Source organism: Cyprinodon tularosa, unplaced genomic scaffold (genome assembly GCF_016077235.1).
Source record: "Cyprinodon tularosa strain WSP-4 unplaced genomic scaffold, ASM1607723v1 ctg45, whole genome shotgun sequence".
NCBI lineage: Eukaryota > Metazoa > Chordata > Actinopteri > Cyprinodontiformes > Cyprinodontidae > Cyprinodon > Cyprinodon tularosa.
In genome coordinates, this window is record NW_024039174.1 from 420,939 (window position 1) to 447,449 (window position 26,511).

The window sequence follows — 26,511 nt, forward strand, 5'->3', positions numbered from 1 at the left end:
ACAGGACAAGCAAAAAAGAAAAGAACAGGATAAATGATGAAAGAAAGAAGAGATAAAAGGGAGAAAATGATAAAAGATCTTCAGTCTGCTTCATCACCTGCAAAGAGATCTAAGAACAACACAACCAACGGATATAGTATAAGAGATACACAAAAGTAGCACCTTAACGCTATCGCTGAAGTATAAGTAGTATTATTTAATCTGACATGTATACTGTGGTAGCTGAAGATAAGAATATGGTCTTTCTGTATGGATGTGAATCTGTTAGTACCTGGAACCAAGCATTGGTAGTTGTTTGTGAGGGTGTACTTGTGCATGTAAAGTTTATCCAAAGGAAAAATGCTCAATAGGGGTTGTGAAGAGCCCCAAAAAAAACAGATGCCCAAAGGGATCCCTAGAGCAAAGGCACCCAGGAGGGGCCAACCCAGGATATCTGCCCCCCACTCCAAGGGAAGAGGAGAGAGCCGAGGAAAAATCCCCCAGCCGCTGCAATGCCGGTGCCCCCAGGAGCCGCAGGGACGAGTCTGTTTTAACACAATGAATTTCATACATTGAATTTGAGTTTAGATCACTTCTACTAATAAATATTAAAAGAAAAAAAAATTAAGACTGCTATACATTATCCTCTGCTATCTGAAATCATTTATGTATTTCTCTCTTTTAACCTACAGCGTCCAATTCTAATAGTTATGAAGTTATTTTCACGTGGTCCTAATAAAAGGACAATTTTAATACCTAAAACACAAGGATTTGTTCACATATAAATGACAGAAAAACAGCTGTTCTTTTTTAATATAGGAAGGTGTCGTTTTTAACCACTAGGTGTCACTGTTGCACAACCTATGTAACCAACCTAAGCGAAACATGTGACTTTAGAGTACACTTTATGTCCCAAAAGCATAGATAAGAGTTAAAAAAAAAAAAAAAAAAAAAAAAACATCAAAAGGCAAAAGAAAGAAAGAAAGAAAGAAAGAAAGAAAGAAAGAAAGAAAGAATTAAATTTTCAAACTATAAAAAAAATTATTGTCACATAAAGGGAACATACTCAGCAAAGTGATGTCAGTGTTAACATATCATGTGTGTTGTGTGGATGTGCACATTGGATAGGTATGTTAAAGATAATTACACTGTTTTTTTATTAATGTAAAGGCAGAAGAGAGAGAGTTTGAAGTTTACAGTATTTGACTTAATCATTTTACTTTTCTGAGTCACATATGCGTTTGAATATCTATAAATTAATGTAGAATCTACTCTTTCTTTAACCACAAAACAAATGTGGAGTATCTTTATTGCGTGTGACTCAGTGGATGAGGTAAAAACATATTAATAGAGAAGTATGTCAGTTTCTCTGATTGTAACTTGGAGAATGTAATGGTCAGAATAAATGGAGGGATTTTTTGTTTGAGGATCAGCATTTATTTTTACTTTTAAGAAACATTAATTGACATATAAAGACGTTTTCAGTCAATTTTGTCTTCACATTGTATCCAAAGTTTTATTTATTCCAGCTGCTATACAATGCTTATAATATGTACACTAAAAAAAGAAAAGTGTGTTACAATGTCAAGAATAGCTGCCTGATGAGTAACATTCAGCTGTTCTCCATGGGCTGTCTCGGTCCCTGGTTTTGCTTTGTGGGGATCCAGTCTATAAATACTAAGGACTTCCACACTCAGTGACAGTCATAGACAGCTGCAACCATCGGCTCACCAATCCTTTGAGGCTATTCGTGGCAATCTGAGCAGGCCAGTGAGCACCGACAGTGTCGCTCTGTCGTGGCAGAGAGGGGAGCCCACCATCAAAATGGCTGCTTTGACGATAGACCCGGTGCAACAGCCTCGGATGTACCAACAGTCCCTGCTGCAGGATGGACTATGTGACCTTCTAGAGAATGACAAGTTTGTGGACTGTGTCCTGAAAATCCAGGACAAGGAGTTTCCCTGTCACCGCTTGGTTTTGGCTGCCAGCAGTCCCTTCTTCAAGGCCATGTTCCTGTCTGAACTAGAGGAGAGTAAGAAGCGGGAGATAGTCCTTAAAGATGTGGACCCAAGTGTTATGGGGATGATCCTGCGCTACTTATACACATCTGACATTAATCTCACAGAGCAGAATGTTCAGGATATCTTCATGATTGCTAACATGTACCAGATCCCTTCCATCTTCTCTGTATGTCTATCATACCTTCAAGAGAAGATGGTGCTGGGAAACTGCCTTGCCATCTTTAAATTGGGTCTTCTTCTGGATTGTCCGAGGCTCGCTCTCGGAGCTAGAGAATTCATCTGTGAACGCTACCAAGTTGTTGTCAGGGACCAGGACTTTTTCCAGCTCAGCCCAAGTGAATTAGCCATCATCATCTCTTCAGACGCCCTAAATGTTGACAGGGAAGAGCAGGTTTTTGAATCCCTGATGGGCTGGATCAAACATGATGAGCCAACACGGTTAAAGGAACTCCCTGAGTTGTTACACTGTGTCCGATTCAGGCTCATTCCAATTGACTACTTCAAAGAAAAGGTTCAGCGTCATCAGTACATACGATTTAACCAAGACATCAAGAAGGAGCTGGATCTCATCGCAGATGCTTACCAAGGCCGTCTCCCCAAGCCGAAGAAGATTGAAGGAGCAAAGGGAGGGGAGGAGACGGACGAGGAGGATGAGGAGGGATACCTGCCTGGAATCCTGAACAACAACCCTCGCTTTGGGATGTTTGAGATGGACCTTATACTCTTGATCAACAACACAGGGACTGTGGCCTATGACCCGGCAGGAAATGAGTGCTTTGTGGTTTCAGAATCTACAGAGATTCCCAAGAACCACTCAAGCCTGGTGACAAAGCAGAACCAGATATTTGTGGTTGGAGGACTTCTCTATAATGAGGAGGACAAAGACGAACCGTTCCTGTCTTACTTCCTACAGGTAGTGTGCTAATCATGTCAAAATGAAACAGTTTTGTTTTGCTTTGTTTTCTGCTAAAAACTAAGAATTTTAAAGGGCATATGGCATCATTTCACAAGTTTTTATTTATTACTTGTGGTCGGTCTCAGATATTTACATTTGTTGTCATGCTCAAAGATTAAAAATGCATTAAAAAAGAAATCAAGGACAAGATATTCGAGAGTTTCTAAACATTAGATTAGATAGTACATAGCCTTAGCATAGGCAATTAAACATAAATGTAGAACAAAGTCATCTCGCCAGACTCCAGGTTGAATGGCTTTGGTAACACTTTGCTCTCAATAAAGACAGTATTGGGGTGTTTTCGTCAGTTGAGGTGACCCTAGAGCAGGGGTCATCAACGCGGTGCCCATGGGCACCAAAGGGCCCTCAAGGACCACATGGGGTGCCCTCGGCATCTTCTGAAAACTGAACAAATCACCAATGGGCTAAGTTTTTAACTTTATATGATTTTGTTGCTCTTCTTTTTCAATAATTTAAAGAGCATTTAATCATATTAATCACATATAGCATTTAGGCATCTATAGATATTTCTAAATAAAAATATCTAAAAGAAAATTTGAAATTAAAATAATTAATTAATTAATTAAAATATATTTATTAAGAATGAAGTTTAGGTGAACTCTGCAGTTCATAGATCAGTATTACTTCCTATGATTCAGTACTCATGAAGTAGCTCTGAGCCTTAAAAACATTGCTGACCCGTGCCCCAGAGGGTCACCTCAAGCTAATACTACACATATGGCTGTTTTAAGGTAAGTTAAAACACTGATAGGTTATTTTTTCGTGTACTTGACTCTAACAAGCGAGTTAGAGTTTGATAGTAAATAAGCTTTATTTATGCAGTACCTTTCACAGACCAAAGCCACAAAGTGCTTCACAACACAGTTTAAAAACATCAGAACATACACAATATAGGGATATAGACAATAGGGAATTATAGCATCCCAAAAGGTAGGTTATTAGAAACTTGTACAAATACATAGGTCTTAAGTATGCTCTTGAAGGTGACAAGACAGTCATTAATTTTAATGCTATTCATATATTAAACACATGGATGTTACCAGGATTTTAGACAAAAAATGCTAACAATCAACCAATGTGATGGACTGTCTGCCAGCTCCCTCAGACTGTGTTGGTTCAGCATGAACTATGTATTGTTCTCTTTTTCCTTCACTTAAAACCTCAAATTGAGTGGTGTCATCAGAGCAATATTGGTATGGTGAGAATTATTGCTAAGCAAGGACAGGTCCACCCTCTACTCTGTTTACCTTCATGAAATCATCTTCATCACTGGGGAAAGCAGGACTGCTCTTTCCTTTCTATACCAGATAGTTAAGGAGTCTCTAGACATCCATTTGACATATTTATTTGTTCATTTTAAAAGTTTATTTTAAAAAACAAATTATTTTGACAATTTTATGTTTTCAGGATTTTCCACACTCTCTTGCTTTAACATCTTATATTACAAATATTTGCCCTTTGAAAATCCTATTGTAAAAATGTCTCTCCAAATGTCTGCTGTTATCCACAGTTTGATCCAGTAAGTTCGGAATGGTTGGGAATGCCTTCACAGCCCAATCCTCGGTGTCTGTTCGGCTTGGCTGAAGTTGAAAACTCTATCTTTGTTGTTGGTGGGAAACAGCTGAAGGAGGGAGAACATGCCCTGAGTTCAGTCATGATCTATGACAGACAGTAAGTTTTACTTGATTTTAGGAACTTCTGATTTACCATATTTTTTTAAAATTATCTGAAGAAATCCAGAATAGCAATACCTAGAAATATGTGCTTCTCTTTTTGAATTTCCCTTCTTTTCTGCTTTCAAATTACAATTTATTTTCACTTTCACACGTAAAACTGATATGAGCTCAACATAATAATACATTGTCTTTTTTGCACTCAGGTCATTCAAATGGGGAGAGTCAGACCCTCTGCCTTATGAGGTGTATGGCCATGGGACTGTTGCACACAAGGGTCTTGTCTATGTTATTGGAGGAAAGTCTGAGAGCAAGTAAGTGTTTTGAGAAACACTCAACATCACACACGGTGATTACCAAACAAAATACGTTTATTGCCAATATTTTTCTACTTCTATCAGTCAGGCATTTTTAAAAATTATAATACATCAAGAAATTAGCTGATTTGTGCTATATTTCCCATTTATTGTTTTGCATTTAAGCTTGTGTCATCATAGCACTGAACTTACAAAGTGCTCTATAGTTATACAACTGATATATTATTGGCAGTATGTGCTGTACCAACACATATATAGCATCCAATTCATCCAGTTTAGAATATTGCTGCACACATACGGCAAAAAAATACCATTAATTCTCATGATTGCGTATTAAAAACATTAGCAAGAAGTATAGAAGCAAGGACATGTTTTTGTTTTTGTGTATACTTTAAGTTAAAGAATCTGTAGTCTTTCAAGTAGCCATGTGAAGGCATGTATACATAGTGAAAGCATCTTCAAACAGCAGTAGCTTCAGGTCTTTCTACATCTTATTTCTTTTTTCTAAAATAAAAGGAAGATCTGAAGAAAAACTGTTTCCATTGGTACCTCATTTTTGGTTAAAGGATGCGGTTTTATAATAATACATCAGTATACCTGCAGCTCCACTATGTCTAATTGTGTGCAAAAAGCAGCCAAACCAGAGTTGGAGCCCAGGTTGTTGAGAAACTTGAACAATCAAATCCGTTTTTGTATTTTAGTTCTTTTAAACTACTGACAAATCATTACAAAAGTGCAATAGCAAATGTTTAAAAGTCAAGCTCAAGTATTCCTGGGAAAAAGGAATAAAGCTTTCAGATTTGAGGCAGTTCCTGATCATTTTATAGTTATACTGTAAAACCTAAATATCTCCAAATCACCATTTTTGGCCTTGATAGGTAAAGGGTTAAATCTGCTACCAATCTGTAGCACAACCTCAGTTATATTTTGTACTTATTGAGTTAATTTTCTCCTACAGTAGTTTATGCAAAACTTCTTAAAGATTGATAGCTATTTACACTGTCCAAGGCTTTAATAACCTGATTAATTAATTTGAAACTTCTTGGCTAAATATTTTTCTGATGGGTGAATCTTGAATACAGTACTGTTAGGGCTAACATCTTCCTTTATCAAGACAACCCAGTTTCTGAGTTTTCAAAAGGCATGTCATAAGGCTGTACTTAATAAATGATTAAGTACAGTATGATTTTTTTATCCGAATGAAAAAACAGTTTTTCTTTTTTTTTTCCTCGAAAAATATAAGTTGCATTTTATGCACTTTTTCTTATGGTAAATATTAAATACTCGAATACCTTCTTTTAAAAAATAGCATAATTAACCAGTTATTTATTTTTGATCATGTGTTCAAATTTGTCAACCCTTCAGTTCTTACGTAGATACTAATATAAAAATAGCTAAATAGCTTTTCTACACCTAGTACATTATATTATATTTAAATGTTATACATTTAGTGTCTTTGAGTGAGTTTTGTTTAAAAGTAAGACATCAAACATACATAGTTCAGTTGATCTTACCAATTTGTGGTACATCATGTATAAGATAAGCTGTTTCAGCATGTTGTATTAAATTATTTTACTCAGGAAATGCATGAGAAGAGTCTGCGTCTACAACCCCACTAAGTTTGAGTGGAAGGACTTGGCTCCTCTGACAACTGCCAGGTCTCTCTTCGGCATCACCATCCATAATGACCAGATCTATGTGGCCACAGGGGTGACTGACTCAGGCCTTACCAGCTCTGTTGAAGTCTATGACATTACCACCAACAAGTGAGGAAAACTTTTTTTCTTACCAGTAAATATGGCATATAATTTCTTTAGAGTGCAGAATCAGACATTAAACAACCGCAGATAAGTTGATTTTATTAAACATTGCTTCATTACAGATTACAGAAACTCAAACACATTTTACAACAGCTTTTATTAGATAAGGGACAAACATCAGTCATTTTTGGTACAATGTATAAATCAAAATTTACAGTGTAACTCAGTCCATTTATACATACTAGCCTCTAAATATTGTCCTTCTTAGAAATCGTTTACGGTACACTAGCTCCAAAGGTGGCTGTGTCTGGATAAGAAAAATTCAAGCAGATGAGTCGTGTGGTGGTTTTTATTTAAGAAAGGATGAAACAGAGCACATACATATAGTCACTGTGAAAGCTGAGTCTATTGCTATGATACCTTGAAAGAGAGAAACAGCACTAAGCACTGAAAATAGTCCCAACTTTATCAATATGTAATGCAAGTTGTTGATGGCAGCAGCCCAACTGATACCTAAACCATTCAGTCAGACTCCAATAGTAAGTCCTCCTATCTGGGGAGGGGTTTCGCTGTTACATTGGGGTGAGTTTACTTGAAATGTTTCGAACAATGTCTAAACTAATACCATCTAAGAAGGGTTTTTTTAGTGCATGAGGTCAAAATTAGTAAACTACTGCTACTACTATAACTCAGAAGCTGTAGTCTTTTGTCTTTTGTTATGTTTGTGTCAATATCACAGTCAAATATCAGATTTTTTATAGTGTTATATCCCTGTTGTTTGTTTGTAACATTCTAGGTGGTCTGAGTTTACAGAGTTCCCTCAGGAGCGCAGCTCTCTTAGTCTCATCTCAACAGGGGGTTATCTGTATGCTATTGGAGGTTACGCCATGATGCCCAGTGAAACTAGTGAAGAAACAGCACCAACTGAGATGACTGATATCTGGAGGTGAGAGACCACTTTACACAATTGCTCTAATGTTTGTCAAGAATTAAAAATAAACTGCTGACTTTTGAAATATGAAATTATGAATTTCTTATTATTACGGAGATATCTAATAGAATATTAGAATAGAATATTCTTGATTGATGCTGGTATAGGCTACATACACATTCATAAGAATTAAAATAAAATAAATAAAAATAACATACAATACCAAAAAAAAGCAGAACACCAAATTTTGCATACTTTCCATTTATCCCCTTACAGATCTATTTAAAATTTTTATCCAAAATTTTGATAGAGCTGTATATACAGGAGGGGGGGGGAGATTTTTTTTTGGGGGGGGGGGGGGTTCAGCAGTAGTCTCCACACCCGCCTCAGTAGAGACTGCTCATTGATGGACTGAAGGGAGAGCTTTTCAGTCCTCCCTATCACCTTCATAGCGGTCTGTACCAGACGCTGCAACTTTGATTTTGACTGTGTAGACTTATTGCCGAACCACGCCTTCATCCCAAACCTGGTGACACTCCCATCACTGCCTGATAGAATAAAAACATGATGTTTTTACTGACACTTAAAAAATACATCCCTAGCTGTAAATGGCAGTGTATGTAGTCAAGATGACCCCCCCCCCCCCCCATCTTAACAGGTAATGGAGATGCTGATTTAATTTCACAGCAGGACTTGGATATTCATGCACTGCCAAAGATACCAAAAGCTGATTCAATGAACTCTTCAGAGGAAGACTAAATACTCCAGAACTAACAATGCAAATATTCACATTTTTTGTAATATATGAGTTTCACTTTGACAAATTATATGAAACTTCATCAGATAATTTATGTTTTTTTTTATTGATAGACCTGTAAATGTATATGTAATATAAATAATATACAAGAGATAAAAAGAGGTTTGTCAGAGATAAAATGTGAAACAGCTTTAAGACGATGATATGGTTTTTACACTAATGCACTCTTAGCAAAGCCATTTTAAACTATTCCCATTTGGGTCCATATGTTGTCAGTCAAAACAGATAAGGCCCAGATTTCCTAAAATCATGATTATTGAAAAAAAGATAAATGTTACGTTTCCATGTGGATATTTAAGGTAAAGTTCATTTTGGCATGACATATGGTTCAGTTTTAACACACCTAATTTCTCACTGCTGTCATTATTCATAGATTACGGTTCAGGGTGAAAGTAAAGGTCTCTGTGCAAAGGCTATAAGGACACATCAGGAAATACGTTCACCTTTAGGATTAATTCATCATGACTCCATTGTTGATATGAATCGTGCTGCTATATTTGTTTTTACGGAGAAGACAAGAAAGCAAGGCAGACTAATATCAGCATCCCTCAACAGATTATATTAATCAAAGAGTAGGACCAAAATCACACTGTGGAGAGAGTCCCTGGGACAAAACAAGTCATTTCTATTTTATTCAGTGAAAAAAATTATATTCCTCAAAGGGCTACAATTGAAATACTGAAATCAAATTCCTACTTTACACCACATTAGGATCCCATTTGAAAAACCAATACTAAGATGTTTACCTCTATTGCAGATATGATGAATCAGAGAAATGCTGGACTGGGATTTTGCGAGAGATCTGCTATGCAGAGGGATCCACCATTCTCCCAGTGCGTCTCAACACTCTTCGCCTCACCAAGTTATAATCAAACTGAACTGCTTCATGTTGCATCCTGAAGTCAATGTCATTTCTCCATGTGGACAATGGACAACAGTTTGGAGTAGAGAATTATACAGGGGAACCTTGAAAAAGTAAAAAATGAGCTATGAGATCAGTGTAAAGTTTTATCACATCTTTTACTGCAGGGGGAGACAGACGCATGCCTACTGATTAAAGCTAAAGGAGAAGGACAAATAAATTGCACCAAAAATGACAAAAATGCTAGACCTTAATCTCATCTTTCCTTTTGGTGGATATTCCAATAAATGTGTTTACTACATTCAATGTTGCATTTAAATAAAAGTAAGATGGCTGAATAAGTTTCTGTCATGGATGAGGCAAAAGAAAGACACTGAAGCCAGATCAGAGTGCAAATGTTATATTCATCCGTATTTGTTCAACCTTAAATTCTACACAACATGCCGAGGGTTAAAAAAAAAGAGACTTCCTTCAAAGGCTTACAGTAACTAGTTAAAGACACTTTGTAATCCTTACAGAGACATTACATAAATACAATGAGTGGGAAAGTTTTAAATGTAAACATAGATTTCTAGTTGACACCTGAGTACTAAGCATATCATCATAAAATGAATCGTAAAACAATTCTTTATGCATATTTACAGCTTGACTTTATATACAATGAGAGCTCTTTGGGACACTAGGTTCACACGCTGTATTTTTTGTTTAACATACAATGTCACAACAGGTACAAAAACGGGCACATGCCTCCTACTATGACATTTATACACAGTTTGGATCAAACTGTGCTGTATTTGAACAGTTCTGATGTTTTGTTGCTAGATTACTTTAACAAAGAAAGAGTGTACAGGGACCTGTGTGCTACTGCACCACAAACGCGTGTGCTAGCATGCTGATGTCAGTGATAAAGTTGTTAAATTACATTCAGAGAGAAACAGGAGAGTCGAAACTTCAGTCCTTTGCAAAAAAGGACTGAAGTCTCCTTCCTTGAAAGTTTTGTATGTCATGTTACAACCACATATATCAATATTTATAGGAATTTTGAACTAATCATCTGGAAGTAGTACGCTAAATATGAAAGAGAAGGAATTTTATATTTAAATTTTAGGAAATAAAAATGTGAGTCCAACTCTGTGTGATTTAATTTCAGTATAAATCTATGAGTTTTTGGATTCAGTAAAGATAATTAGTTTCTTAAAGCAAATAACATTGGTTAACAATGTTGGAAAAGCAGGCTACAACCACATACAGTACTAGCCATCTAAAAGGATGGGAAAACATTTATAAAAAAAGCAGCAAAGGAAGCACTACGTCACTTTGGAGGAGCTACAGAGATCCCAGACTCAACTCGGACTGTTAAAATCCCAAACTAAATCCTTTACAAATTTGAGACTTTGGGTCAAGACTTAAAAAAACTATTCAGTCTAACCTTTCTTGAGGTATTTGCAAATTAGAATGGGCACAAAATAAAGAAAAAATAAATAAAAATCTGCTTTTCCAGTAGAATTCCAGTAAAGTTAATCAAATATTGTGGCTGTAACATTGAACAACTTGGACAGTCTAAAAATAGGACTTTATCTACATTATTGTAAAATGAATAAAGTATTCACAATGGAACCAAAATGAAACTGAAAAGACTTATGTTTATCTAAAACGATTTATCACCAGGAAACCACAAACTAAAATATGAAAACTTACCATCTGAGTACAAAGATACATAAATGATTTACCTACTTATGGTAACAGTGAATAAAGTAAGCAAAAGACTCAATCAATTCATTTATCCATGCAATCTAGACAACAGAAGATAGCTTTAGCATATTTATACACTGTACCGAGAACTGATCTAATACATCTGCTTCGTCTGTCTAAGATCGTGTACTTATAGAAAACTAAAAACATCTGTGATCTGACAAAAGCTTTATTAGCCAGAGCTTCCATTTTTCCTCTGGAATGTTATCCTGCAGTAATTCAGCTGAGTGTACGACCCGAATAAAACTGTCACAGACAGGACAGCCACATCCAGTACCCTGCATGTACCATAGACCTCGGCTTTTACGAACAATACTATCAGCATTGCTAATACATTTATTAGTAAAATTCATTAAGCTGTCATTTGGAAAGGTAATTTTTTAAAATTGCCAATGTGCAGAGTTTTAGTGTACGTACACTTGTTTTGGATTTATCACAGCCTACTTTACAGTAATTTGATCCAACCCACATTATCTGAGAGCAAAATAAGTCTTTCATGGTCTGAACAGCAAGCTGGACATTTTGATCATACAAGAACCAACAGCTAAAAACATTCCCATTGTGGCTCCTATATCTGCATATCTCTGTATACTGTATATTTGCTTTTATTTTTCACAGGGACATTGATAATTCGAGATTATTAGATATCATGATATTAATTTAATAAGAAATTTATATTTCTTTTAATGCAGTGTGATATATGGCTGAAAAATATTCCCAGATCAAAGATTTAATATCAGTCTATCTCAATAATTACTGATTAGTTTTTGGTTTTACCTATTTGAAATAAGGACAGGCAGAAAAATGGAAATATTAAATTGTTATCTTAACCACTTTTTTTTTACAGTTAAGAAAAGTGTGAGAGGCTAAACACTTTCCTCTGCCTACATCCCCCAGAATGCTGTGCGTTCTGAATCAGAATATATTGAAATGATATAAAATCTATTGGACGTATATTCTATTGCTAGGTGTTTATAACAATACATATTATTATTGTTTTATTGGGGTAAAAAGTCCTTTCTATTGTTGTATCAGCCTTTAATATTAGTAAGAGATAATAAATGAGCTGGTCAAACAAAAATGGAAACTTAGTCACAGTCATGCAACCTGAACCATGTGCTGAAAATACTTGTGGGGTCATGGCATTGGATGGAACAAGGACTGAATTACTAACAGAGAACAAAAGAAACAATTAAAAACTAATTCCTCGAATGCATCGTATTGTATTAATGTATTTTCATGACAGCTACCATGAAGGAGGAGCTACAGTTTGAGTTGCTGTTTTCAAAAAGCAATTAAAGCATGAGCAGTGTAAGTTTCTGAATCTTTGACTTCATCAGCATGCATGTCTTGATTTTGATGGCGAAGTACAAGACTACATCTTCAGCAAAAGGTTTGATCCACAATTAATACAATCTACTGTTTAACTGGTGACTCTAGTATGGTTAAATATTTGGCTTGTCCTCTAAAACCGGCTGTTTGAGCTCCTGCACACAAAAAAAATGGAAGATTATAGATTCCTTAAGAAGAGACAGGGTTCTCTCATTACAACAACAGAAATAGTCTCCCTCCATTGAAAAAGAGAAGATGGTACTAGGGCCATGGCTCCATGAGCCAACCATCTATCATTGTGGCCCCTATAACCAAGACTCATTTTATGATAAAAGGTTTTGTCTGGGCTCGAAAAAATGTATTAATGATGAAAGAAAAAGAAGTAAAACAATTCTCCTTTTTGTTGTTTTTCTTTGTTTGTGCTTAAATGCTTCAGTATAGGCAACCGAGCCTAACGCAACACATTTGTTTTTTAGCATTTCCAAAGTTGATGGCTAGAAACAGTCAATTTTCTTCTGCTTAAAGTATGTCCTGTAATTGTGTTCTTCTTATTTGAGCTAATAATGATAAAGCTCTGCTAATTTTAAGAGGGTAGGCATCATTAGTTCTGCTGTGTTTACAATATGAGCCCATACACATTAATATTTGAAGGTAGTGGTATTTGCACTCTCTGCTGTTTAGCTAAGCCTCTAATTTTGCACAGAAAACAAACAAAATTGGGAATCATATACATTTTTCACTCCATTCAGTATTTGTGTTAGCTTATTTTTTTACACAATAATAGGAAAATATGATCTTAAATTATATTAATTTGCAATTAAGCAAATCATTTTTTTAAAGATAACTGTATTTGTTGTTTCTATTTTTATTGTATTTTCCAAGCTAACTTTACTTTAATTTCAATTTCTTACAATAAAAAATAGCTCTTTAACACATATAAAGCTGTGTATTAAGTGGTTATGATATCATTTCATTGGTTTAGGTTTTTTCTTGTTCTTTGTTTCCTGTAGTTAATGTTTTAATATTAATCTTTAATTTTTACTTGACGGCTTATTTAAATGTTTTTCTTTAAATTAAATGATAGATTGGCTAAGCTATTTTAAGTATTCCATTTATAAATTCTTCTATTTGAAGAGAAGTGTTTATTCTGTATTTATGCAGTGTTTGCTGTTTAAGAATGCAGGTGCGCAAATTCCCTCCTTCATCTGTTGTTATATATTATACCACACCTCAGCTTAAAGAATAACCAAAAGAGACTGATATCTGTTTGGCTATTACTTCCTGATAATCAGTTGGTGCTCTGACTTGGTCGTTTAGCTTCAAACTACTAACTTTGCTAATAATTGCCTTTGGTATTTATTAATAGTAATTCCTTGTGAAATCAAGCTTGTTATTGCACGACAATAGGTTTCTTATTGGAAAAAAGAGAGAAAAGAAATGGAAGCAAATTATAAAGAGACCTGATTTTTTTAGGGGCCTTGAAAAGTATGTGCCGAGACCTGAAAAACTGCTGCATGACTGATAGGAATGACTGCCAGGGAGACAGACTTATAATGGGCGCAATGCAACCAGCTGCCCCAATGTGTGGCTGCAAATTAAACATGGTCCAAGGTTGGTAATTAGTTAAAACAAAAACAAAAACTGAAGTGCATTTTCACATCTAAATGAGTTGAAATTAAAATACAGTTTTGTAAAAGTAACAAAAAAAAAATTGTCCTTGAGTCTTTTCATGCGTTTTGAGTGTGTTTAAAGTATATAGTAGTGGATTTGTATGTCATTTCTACATCAGCTGTGAAGCAGACAAAAATAATTAGTGCTGAAAACGCACTGAAATCAATGTAATGAAAGACATAATAAATGAACATAAATAAATTTGTACCAGTTCAAGGCCTGTAGATGACCATTATGCTTGTCACCTCTTGTTTCAGCCACTGCTTCCAATGCTAGCATCCATCATAGTTTCTGGTTTATCGGTCATATGCCAGCTCAAGCATTAAAGCTTTAAACTCTTTGAGCTGTTGGTCTCTCTCTGTCAGAGTTTATTTCTCATTTAATAGTCCTTATGATTGAATAAATAAGATCTACATAAAGTTGCCTTTCAAGCATAATGTTTACTTAAGGGGGAGAACAATCTACTTAAAACTCATTTATTTTTGTCAGCACTCTTCCTTTAGAATTAAACTTGCTTTCTACTGTCTCTCCTTGGACCTCTTGTACCATTAGATAACAAGGATGTTCCCAATTTTTAAGTCATTTCGGAAGAAAAGCACATCCCAGTTATTATTTTCCCTATTTGATTTACTGAAATGCAGACAATCCAGTGAAAATACTTTCCATGCTACGGTAAAGTCTCTTTCTGGTCATAGCTGCTTTGATATAATCTTCAAAAATAGGAGCTTTTCTTCATTGAAAAGATCTAAATTAATAAGAAAGTGTTGTCCGAGGTGTCAGATGACTTTGTGCTTTGGCGAGAAAAACACAGAGCACCTGTTTCTTTTTATAGCTAGCATATAAGATTACAACAACAAAAAAATCCACTTTAGGATTATCGTGGCCTCAGTACACCCAGTGTATGGCAACAGTACATGTGAGTCACACATTCATTAAATGATAATAGAAACCAAGGGGAGTCAGCATTTAGTGGGTTTCAGATTGCAGAAAGGTGCTCCTGGCAGGTTGAAGCCCGTCGTGTGGTGGGGCTGCATTTGGTCAACAAGGTGATCTGGGTGCTGAAATTGTTCCCATTGCTCCCAATGGATGGCTGCTGGTACTTAGTGTCAGCGCCAAGAAACCTCTGCAGCATCCACCTGCGCCATTTACGCTTAACCTCAGACTGCACCTGCAGAGGAGGCCAAGGAGGTGGACAAATAGTATGAGGAGTGGTGTTAAAGTGGGCTGGAAACACACCAGGTTAAAGAATAACAGACTTGTTGACATTTACAAAAAAAGAGGTGGGGGGAGTAAACACCTTGAAGAGCCTTGCTTTGTTTGAATTTACTCACCTCTCCATTCAGGAAGCAGTACAGGACAGCAACAACAAAGCCCTGTTAAAGAGATACAGTGGAGAAAAAAAGAGGAGCTGCAGTTAAAAAGGTAGCTGAACTGCGGGAAATGCTCCAAATATTTAAGCATGAATAATGGTGGTAAGATTAAGACCAACTTCAGGCTTAGACAGGAGGTTCATCATGTCAATGTCTGGGATATGTTCCCAGTAGATATCTTTCTGAGCCAAAATGGTAATAAATTGAGAGGACTTTCCACCACAAAGTTTCCATTTTTGCAAACCTTTTTACTTGCAACATCTACTTTCACTATTACACTATTTTCTTATTGTAAAAGTATTTCTCCAGATTTGCCTTAATAAATGGCCAACAGGCTTTGTAACAATCTGCACAAGATGATTTGTTTTCTTACCTGAAATGATCCCAGAACAAGATCAAATGCCATCCTGAGCTGTGGGTGAATGTGTTCAGGAATAAAGGCAAATATTATGTAGTTTATTCCAAAAAGAGGTATCAACAACAATGTGGATTTAGCCAGTCTCCTAAAACAGAAGAAAAAGAGCAGAAAAGATCATAAAATTTAATTCAATTTTCACAACATATAATAACAAATACACACTATGTTTCATTTTATTAAAAAAAATGTGAAAATCATGGATAATTTTCCTTTAACTTTAGCTTTGCTTTTTCTATGTACAGAAAACTTAAATAAACGTTTTTTTTTTAATCATGAGAAGTAGGAAAGTTAATTTTAGGATATATCTTTGCATTCAATTGCATAGCTTGGTTAAGTATATAGTGAGGTATAGTGAATTTTTTAAAAGACCCGCCCTCTCAACTTAAAAAAAAAAAAAAAGTGCACATGCACAACACTGTACACACTCCCAAGAGGGAACACCTATTAAATGCATGCAAGAACGTGCACAAGCCCATTTCTCCTCATGCACGCTCTGTTTAAAAGTTGCTGCTTGCATCGCTCATACAAGCTTACTTTCCAAAAGAAGATTTGCAATTTTTCCACAATGTCAGACTCAGTGAAAATGGGGACAAGCACGTAAGACAGCGTTACGTAAACATATCACCAGAATGATTGACAATTAGGAGGACAATTTATTTTGATGAATCATCCAGAAAAAGAACATCATCTATTATACCTTTAATAAAGAATGACTTCTTAAACCCAAATCTGTACAGCAGGAAAGTCCTACAATGCCAGGGGATCAGCCCTGGCAGTAACCTTTGCTTCAAAAGACTTCTTGACATTTAGCAATGAAAACCTACGAGTACTGGTTGGATTCCTTCCTTCCGATGTTAGGACAATTCATTTTCTGCCGCAGGATCCGGATTATGCAAATGAAGACGAAGAAGTTAATCTGCAACAGAAGCGGGACAATGGTTAATGCTGTATTATGCGGAGCTTTATGTGAAATTTTAAGAGCGTACAGTTGATGTAACTCACTAGTATAGCGACTAAAATTGGCGTTTTGATGATCCACCATGAGGGGTCATCTATTGTTTCCCAACATCTGACATAGAGAAGCAAAATAAATATATAGATCAATAACAGTGGGAAAAATTACATCCTATAGAGTGGATAAACAAGCAAATACACCAGAAAAGTAAGATTGTTAAGTACAACTGCAACCAGAACTAAAATGGAAAGATGTAACTTTAGCTGTCCTGTGAAAAACAACCAGCCCACCAGTGAGTGTCTAAATGTGCAGTAGAGTTTGGATATTCATAAATGAGTCTAGAAAACAAACATTTGTGTGAACATAAATGATTAAATGTCTTTTTTAATTTAATCTGGTCAGGAGTCAATCTTCTATGTTCTGTGATTTTAGCTGCGTTCACACCAAACGCAGCAGGAACAGAAAAAACGAGTCTGCTGCTTAATTTTTGATGCTTGTACAAGTATTTTTTTTTTAAAGCCCTGCTAAAGAGATACAGAGGAGAAAAAAATAGGAGCTGCAGTTAAAAAGACAGCTGAACTGTGGGAAATGTTTGGGCCAAACATCGGATTCAAACTTTTTATATGCAATTATATTTCATATCAACAAACCATGAAAAATATTGGGTGGGGGATATACAAAGGTCACTTTTATCAGTAAAAGATAGATTTTTTGAACATCAAAGAGATTGCAGTATCATATTTTTTATCCTTAAACACATTTCAAAATTAAGTGAAAACTCAATATTGACAGCATTAATTGTCACCACAAAGAAGGTATTGATACAATGACAGTTATGGAGATAAATGATGTGCCTATAAGCGGGGTATCAATGCAACAGGAAGCAATTCAATATGCAACTAAACCCCAAAAAAGAAAAAAAATCAAAATTTAACATAAATATGGAGTCACGTTTAGAAAAATGTATAAAAAACAATGAATACCAACAGCAACTATATAACATCCCACAGGTGTACCAGCCCAAAGTGTGCATCTCTATCTTGAGGAAAGAAGGTTTTTCAGTGTTCTTTTATGGACTCCATACAATGCAATTACATTAAAGTATAATCACCTAAATTATTGAGCAATAGCTTGGGTCAAGCTGGTATGATGAGTTGGTGGAGGTAAATCCAGCTGTTTAGGGTTCATTTTGCTGCTGTACATCTTACATCTTTTCAAGGTTTTAGTATAGTTTTCTAAAGTTTGCTTTTGTCACTTTTATCTTATAAATTTTAGATTTGTTCGTATATATTTATATAAAGTATGCTCTAAATGATTTGTCAATAATAATGATTTCCTTCTTTTCTAAAAAAAATAAACATTATGTTCTCTAACTCCATGGCAGACATTGACCTTCCTTTTGCATTTGGTTCCTCACTGCAGTTATCACATGTAATTTATTCATTTATATGGTTGGAACTGGATCAATTTGCACATCTTAGTGCTTTGCGTGCATAAAATGCTTAATTACTGCTTTCAATTTAGTGCTCCTTACCTTGCAGAGGTTCTTTTTGTATTGGTTTAGAGTTTCCCTTTTTTTGCAGTATATAATTTTCGTTCCAATTCATGATCACATTACATAATATGTTCGATTATTGCATAAATTCCTCCTATATCTGAACTGAAATTCAAATATAAGTACTGGCTTTTATAGTTTTGAGGGAAAAAATGCTTTGCAAACTTCTTTATCTTATAGCACCAATGGACAATGTTTAGATTTAGAGGTTGTGCTGCTTTGTTGTAAGAATGTTTAATCCTCAACTTAAATTATATAAATAAGGTGTTACTATCACTTAAAAAAGAAAAATCAACAAGAAAATAATGATAGAAAGTTTAAATCTTTCCTTATGAATTTCAGAATCTACAGCTTCTTTTAACTTGAACATAAAAGCCTTTCCAACCCTAACTAAAGTCTGTTTCAGTTAAATGTCTTAATTATATTTGACAAAATTCCACCTCTTTTTAGTTTAATTGTCAATGTGTTTTATTTGCACCAGCTTTAGGGACAGTCTTCATTTAAATCACTCATTAAATCCCAAGGGATCTCCGATTATCAACAGTGAAGCTAGCAGCCATGCATGCAGAATTGTTGTGTAATGCAATATGATATTTTAATGTATTATAAAAATAACTTTCAACTCACCCAGGGTGTTTAAAATAAGCTTTGGTAACCACCCATGCAGAGATGAAGATGGTTGGAGCCCCTGTAAACAAACAGCAGAGAGAATTAGTTGTATCATCAATTTTAAAATGTTCTTTGACTTAAAAAGGAGTTATCAGTTATGGCCACAGTGATCTAAACAAACGGAGCACAAATTCAAGATGGCTAAATAAGTGAGTGATCCCTGACCGAATTACTACATAGCCAAAGCAATTACGCATTTTGGGTGTACTTATCATTTTTTACAGGATTCATAAGAGCCAATATTGGTTCATCTAGGGACTCTGTAAAAAGTCACAGGCTTCTCTCCATTTCCCTGCTGGGAGATGGCATTTTAAGCCTATTTATAGTTCATTTATTGGTGTGTTGGGGGAAATAAAACATGGTTGTTGATAATTTTTTGGATGCTGCATCTAACAAACAGGTCAGCAATTTCCAGGGACTTAGACTTAGACTTCTTTATTTGTCATTTTGTATGCACAGGGTGCATACAGAACGAAATTGCGTTACATACAGCTTATGAACGTTGCATTGATATTTCAAATGGCACGAGTTATAGAAAAATACAAAAAGTGCAGCAGTGGTCAAAGTGTGAACAGTGCAGAGGATAAGAGACAGTGTGCAAGTTGCAGTGGTTCAGTGCAAAATGGCATTTGTGCAAAAAATGCGTTATTGAAAAATACAATGAGATGAACAATTTAAAGGGCTAAAAGTTAAAAGTTCAGCAGCATTTGATGCCCGATAATGTGCAATAGGTGCAGAGTTCGGATTGTGCATCTGCATGTTAAAGATAAACATGCAAATCACTTAAGAAAATTATACTAAATGATAATATGAAACATTTTTTCCCCCTTCCTGATTTCTGATTTGTTTTGCATGTTTGTCACATCTAAGTGTCCCAGAACATCAAACCATTTGAAATATTAGTCAAGATTTTAAACTTTTAAATGAAGTATTTTTATTATCGGGGCAGGAGAATATCCATAACGACATGCCCCTGTGAGAAAAAATGGTTGACCTCCTTTAAAAACATCCTCCACTTTTTATTACTCCTAAGTTCATTTTCTAAAGCCACACAAGGCAAGATAGGTAGGATCTGCCTGACAAAATATCCTATAAAGCTAGATATGATGTGCAGTTCCCAAAAAGTTCAGGAACAAAAAAAACAAAGACTTATTTGGGATTTGTCAATCTGGAAATGGCTAAGAAGCTATTTCTAAAGCTGTGGACACTCCTACAGATCACAGTGATGGTCAAAAACTTGTAATAGCCGTAAACCTGCCCAGGAGTGTTCGGCTGACCAAAACCAACCCACTCATTGAAAAGTCACAGAAGACCCCATAACATCTTACGTACCTGTTCAACCTTCCTCATTTAAAGGTATAGTGTGCGATCTTCAGGCTTCAGGTTTTGAGGGAATCAGCTTATCTTATCGTTGTTTCAAATGCTGAACCTTTGTGACGTACTAATTTCCCCTTGCAGCGTATTAACTTTTTTTGTATTTACTTATCCATTGAGCTCCGGCTTCAGCTATTCATTGTAACTCTACAGCTCTTACCACATGCCTTGAAAATGTCTGAGTCATAAGAAGCAAACTGAAAAGTTTACAGAAGGAAGACGAAAAACTCAGAAGAAAGATTATTTCACGAGACAGTGGAAGAGCAGGTAGGATTGTCTTATAAATGCACTTATTTAAGAAGAGTTTGGAAGTTTGTTCCCTACATTTTCACATTCTCATATCTTTATTCCGTAAAAATTCAAAAAAATTCAAAAAATATCCACTGGACTTGGTTTTCAAGATTTGAAGATGTTTCGCCACCTCTCCTGGAAGCTTTCTCAATTCAAATGTCTGGATCCGCAGTGAGTTTGAGTCTTATATGGACAAGGCCTTGTATTGCTTGGAAACATGCAATGGTAACCGATGAATGGGTCGTTTTCTCATATCTCATATCTTTAAGGTTAGTGTTCATTTATCCACCATAAGAAAGATACTGGGCAAAAATAGCCCTTGGTCAAATATGAAAACCGCTGCTAAAGAAAAGTACATTAAGGTTCGTCTCAAAACGTCCGTAACACATCTAGTAAAATATTCTGTGGAATGAATAGACAAATGTTGAACTTTTTGGAAGGTGTGTGTCCAATTATATCTGGTGTAAAAGTAACACTGCATCTCAGACAAGAAAATCATACCAACAGAAAAACATCCTGCCACAAATCCTGCCTCCCACAGTCCAAAAACATGACTATTAGGTTCATTGGCATGTCTAAATTGTCTTTAGGCTTGAGTGTGTATGCTTGGTTGTGTGTCTTTGTATTGCCCTTTGACAGAGTGTTGACCTGTCCAGGGTGTACCCAGGCGCTTGCCCAGACTCCCGGGCCCACCACAACCCTGACGGAATAAGCAGGAGAAAATAAATGGATGGAAGAGTTTTTATTCTAATTTTGGCACAAAAGTACTATAATTTAGTATTCTACTGTCAAATTGATGTTTGCACTATAAATGACTATGGAGATAGCTTTTGACCAATTTTACAACTTTTAACGGTAATTTTGTCCAGTAAAATACTGTACTAACAACATCCTTTGTGAAGACACAGCCCATTACATTAAGATTTGAATTGTGCTTGAAACGTGGCGTATTGTGAGACCAAGACAGAGCAGCATTGAACTAGTCCATTACTTGGCACTCAACGGCAGAGGAAGATAAAAAGGAAGTAAGGGGGTCATTATTTAAAAACATCAAGCTGTTTTTTCTATTACTAGGTGTGTGAGTTTGCACATTAATAAATTATTTATTTTTTATGGTGCATGTCAATAGGAGGGATGGTCAAAATTATTTGACAGAGAAAATGCAGGGAATTAACTGGAAATGAGGGCAAATGTGAAGTAACCCAGTAGCAGCGATGCAACATGACTTTAAAGTTGAGCTTTGGCACCCAGACTGGTAACTGAACCGAGAGAAAAGCATAAAAAGACTGTAAACTCCAGGCTACAAACTGCAACTTTTGTCGCACGTTTGCGGCTTGAAAAACTCCAAAGGCCGTGACTCGTGTAAATACCAGCCGTAAAAAATGTTTTGATTACTGTCTAGCCATTGTGAAAAATAAACTGTGAAATAAGTTATGTTAATGTGCTTATGGATGTTCTGTTACCATGGTTACCAAGTAGAGGTTGAGCCATCACTTTACAACAATAATCTGAGCCTGAACTTATTTTCTTCTTCATCTTTTTCTGAAGGTTCCGTTCAAACAGCGGGAATAAAATCAACATGCTGGCTCAAATGCTAGTTGGTAACCTTGGTCATAGAATATCAGTATATACATTCTGAACAAACATTTTGATTCCATATTAATACGTCTGGCTTGAAGACATATACCACAAGGTTAGAAATAAATTTAAGCAGCTTTTCAATCTGTGTTTTTTTTTTCATTATTTTAGCTTGGCTATCTTAATCAAACTAAACAGTAGTACCAGTATTTGGTGTTATCTTCAGTTAAACATTTATATCGAGACATACAATATCATATTTCAGCAAAGTGTATTTTTAACTTCACAATCTGGGCTGTACATCAGCTATGTTCTTTAGTAGCTGCTAATTTCCATTTGCCAAACAAAGGATGTTATTTAATTTTTAGTGTTTTGAAAACTGAAGGAAAGCTGAAGCGATCCATGCTGTGGGGAAATTCTACTAATTTACAGCATGTCACCTTTACAATAGAAGCATACACTTTCCAAAAAATCGCACAGTGTATGCCCGGCCTAATACAACTTAAATCAGCAGTATCCTTCACCTGCACTTTGCAAAGGTATTGCCATACTTAACCAATACTAACCATTGGATGGGACACATGCTCAACTACACTACTTCCTTAACTTCAGCAGGTTCTGTCTTTCATTGCTGGACAGCCTGATTAATACAAGTGTCTCTGACCTCAGTTACCCTAACACCATGGGTCAATCAGTCAATCCAGTTATGAAAGAGAGGAAACAAAAGAACTGCTGAAGGTCAGGAAGTGGTCAAATTGTGCATAAAGCCCATTGTACTGCTCCTTCAACCACTTGCTTATAACACACCTTACTCTCTTAACTTCTTAACATTTGTTGCTTGACTTTTTGCCTGCTTTACAGATTTTTGGGAGTGCTACATTCAGTGTTACATTTTTCTGATCGCTCAGGTTTAAGCTGCATATCCAAGCACCGTCATTAGTTTGGTGAAAACAAGGTTGTTGTAGTATTTTTCCCAGTGGAATACTGTGAAATTACCATCAAAATAATGCAATTAGTAACCAGTAATTTACCGTAAATTCCCATAAAAATTTTTTAGGGGGTTTAGATTTTTGTCCTCCTTTAAAAATACAAGCCTTTATTTAAAAAAAAATATTTTGAGTTTACTGTTGTTGTCTTTGACAAATATGTAAACTAGTTTGATGCTCTGACACACCTAACAGGGACAAACAGGCAAAAACAAAAAAAACTAAAAAACTGTAGATTTTTACAAAAGACCAGATAAAGGGGCTCAGGCTATGGTCAGATCACCCATGAATGAGACAGCTAAATGAACACTTACCCCAGCCAATCAAAATGTACCACCAAAAGTACTTCCTCTCAGAGAAGAAGGAGACTGCCAATAGAGCGTGAAGGTAGAGGCCCTCCACCAGCAGCCAAAAGTAACTCGCCGTGGCTCCAAACTGGAAGAGGACCACTACTGCCCTGCAGCCCACCTGCAACACATGCACCTGTCTGTGAATCACTGTATTCCCTGTAAATATGAGGTAAATGTTTATGACAGTAATCTGGTTTGATAACCTTTCAATCTAAAATCCCTGTCAGTGTGCTTATGAACATGTTTCTGTGACCTCTAAGAAGTCACAAATATTTTCTCTTGCTGTGAATATGGCAGAAGCCTCTCGGAAGCGTATTAGTAACCAGTTAGCAACTTAGTGCTAGTAGGTTCCCAATGGGAAATTACATTGGGACCAAGTAGCACTAAATTGGTGACTTAGAAACGACTGTCAAGGAACGCTATGGACAGGAATCATGGAAACACGCAAGAGGAGGAGAGTTTTGTGTCGTAGGTCGTGGATGAGTCTCCTCGATCATACATTTTTTATTTAGAGGAGGAAAGTGGGGACTAATATGTTTTGTTGAAGAGGACGCCAGGGTGGCAGAAGCTTTGTTTGGTGTAGAAGGCTTACAGCCGTACATGTTTGGCCCTTGCCTCGCAAGGCTGCCACTTCTGTTAGCTCTACGCCTGCTGAAGACACAGACGTCCCATCCCCGTGTTAACTCAATGGTTAAATAAATTATTCTAATTTCTTATTTAAACCATTGCGTATATTAGCTGCGACATATGACTCAAGACGCTATGACTGAAAAACTTTGATTGGCAGATGACCGTTGATATATGATTGGCCGAATTTAGGTGTAGAAGCTGCTGTATAACTAACTGGCCTGCGTAAAATAAATAAAACACAGAATTTAAGAAAGGGTTGTTTTTTTTTTAAATAGAAATTTTCTAAATTATGGGACATTATGTTCTGATAAAGAGTACATTTATGTTTAAGCCAGAATGATTTGACATTTAAATATGACTTCCCTATGACTTTAACTTTCAAGTGTCCCTCACAATAAAGTCATATTCATATCTGTAAGTGGTGGCTGGATTGTACATGGGGGTTTATACGTGAATGGGACGGCCACTTCCCTTCAATGGAAAGGGAAAACAGCAATTGCTATGGCAACACAGGGACACAGAAGCTCCGAGGCACAGGTTAACGTTGGCATTTTCTTAAAAATAAATCTATCCATTCAAATAAAATTATTTCAAACAGTACCTTCCAATTTGGGATTAATGACGTGTTTTTTCTTTTTCCTAACTTGTGATTTTCTGTCAGTGTGACGAAGATGCAGTAAACTGCCGGAACTTACAATTGAGTGCATGTGTTTCCTCTGTAACTAGTTTACTAACCCTAAGTACTAACCCTCAGTTTGCACATTCACACGAAGGGTGCGCCATATTAAGGGCCATCCCAAACCACATAATGGGTAGGGCGAGTGGACCATTCAGTCCTTAAATAGTGAGACTGCAGCAGTGCAGGCTCATAGGGTCCATTTCTCAATTCACAAGAACGTGAGTACGGACTCGTATCCTCGCCAAGTATGTTCTTTAAAAGAACACAGAAAAGTATGGACATGGTGAGAACGGGAGCACGCAGCATAAATACGGGTCAGTAGGAACAGAAGCGTAATTGTGATATCACCACATGCCCGGCTCCTGTGGAGCTGCAATCACCTCCTGTTATTAATAGTCTTTAGATAATAATAAATTAGTACTTTTTTCATTTAGTGGGGAATAATAATTAACAGAGACAGATAAACACAAATCAAATGAACATTTTGCCAAATTAAACAAAAAAAATCGCCATCATAGCCAGTGGTCCTTCACACACGGCTATGCCGAGAGAGGGCTGTTGCAGACGGGCTGTGGTTAGCCGTTAGCCTTGGAGGTCCGCTGGTTGCGCATTCCTCTCAACCTCTTTTTTTTAAACGACGCATTAAATTGGTAAATGGACAATATAGTAACGCTTTAAAGTATAATATTCTCGCCTCAAATGATCTTAAAACGTAATTTCATTGAACAACAGCAACAGAAAAGAGAACTTTTAACTTCAGCCACAGACTTGCTATTTAAGGGCTGAATGGTCCACTCCCTCATTACGGGCTTTGGGATGGCCCTTAATGCGGCGGACCCTCTGCTGGGTTGCGCAAACAGAGTGTTAGTGCTTAGGGTTAGTGTTTAGGGGCCGGTTTGGGATTCAGCCATAGTGTTAGCAGTCGTGGCAACCCAGCAAAAAGTACCATTAAATGTTGGAAAAAGCACAAATGATTCCAACTGCGCCACCTACTGGCTGGGATGAGTTAAACTCCAGGCCAGTCCTTTAAATATTTTCCCCTTGAAACGACAATCAACCCAGGCTGCTTATTATGTCACAGAAGCAAACCACGTAAATTCACAACTTTAATTTTAATTTTAGTTTGCTTTAAAGCCACATTGTTGATCTCAGTAGAATAAAACTTGTTTTTAAAAAACATTAATTCCATAAGTGATTGATCTGAAAACAATAGAGTATCCTACTTCAGTTAACCTAAGCTGTTCACTAACGCTGCTCTGAAGCATTTATTTTTCAATTAAATGAGGCAGTATGCATGCATTAAGATGAAAAACAAATCAATTTATGCACGCTAACAAGCTGCAGAGAAAACAAAAAGTGCCATATCTTCAAAGGACAGCACCACAGTTACTGTGAGATAATTGCAGCTGTGTGAAACCTGCTGGTATAAAAGACAAGAACAACCTGGAGCAAAAAGCTGAAATTATCTAAAATGGAAAAACTTATCCTCCCTTCTTGTGATGTGCTCCCTATGTTAAACATCCTATAGTCTACAGATGAAATATTTTTTGCTTTTCTTATACAGT

The 26,511-nt window shown here is 36.2% G+C and overlaps 2 protein-coding genes across 3 annotated transcripts in view; one reads left to right on the forward strand and one right to left on the reverse strand.

Annotated features, from left to right (window-relative positions):
* The first annotated feature begins 1,676 nt into the window (after positions 1-1,676).
* On the forward strand, positions 1,677-9,677 carry LOC119793370 (kelch-like protein 40a). The gene is made up of 6 exons (XM_038300525.1): positions 1,677-2,913; positions 4,487-4,647; positions 4,856-4,963; positions 6,547-6,732; positions 7,523-7,672; positions 9,232-9,677. The coding sequence occupies exons 1-6, from the start codon at positions 1,804-1,806 to the stop codon at positions 9,341-9,343; spliced, it is 1,827 nt and encodes a 608-aa protein (XP_038156453.1). The 5' UTR covers positions 1,677-1,803; the 3' UTR covers positions 9,344-9,677.
* Positions 9,678-14,360: 4,683 nt separating this feature from the next.
* LOC119793316 (vasoactive intestinal polypeptide receptor-like) overlaps positions 14,361-26,511 on the reverse strand; it is a 37,007-nt gene continuing 24,856 nt past the window's right edge. Inside the window, exons 7-13 of one of the 2 annotated variants that reach the window (XM_038300440.1) lie at positions 23,602-23,755; positions 19,017-19,077; positions 16,882-16,948; positions 16,704-16,795; positions 15,835-15,964; positions 15,423-15,464; positions 14,361-15,259 (exon numbers count right to left, since the gene is read on the reverse strand). In XM_038300440.1, coding sequence (XP_038156368.1) covers positions 15,068-15,259; positions 15,423-15,464; positions 15,835-15,964; positions 16,704-16,795; positions 16,882-16,948; positions 19,017-19,077; positions 23,602-23,755 — 738 coding nt within the window. In that variant the 3' untranslated portion in view covers positions 14,361-15,067. Of the gene's footprint in view, positions 15,260-15,422; positions 15,465-15,834; positions 15,965-16,703; positions 16,796-16,881; positions 16,949-19,016; positions 19,078-23,601; positions 23,759-26,511 lie in introns of both variants that reach the window. The other variant, XM_038300438.1, reaches the window with a different exon arrangement.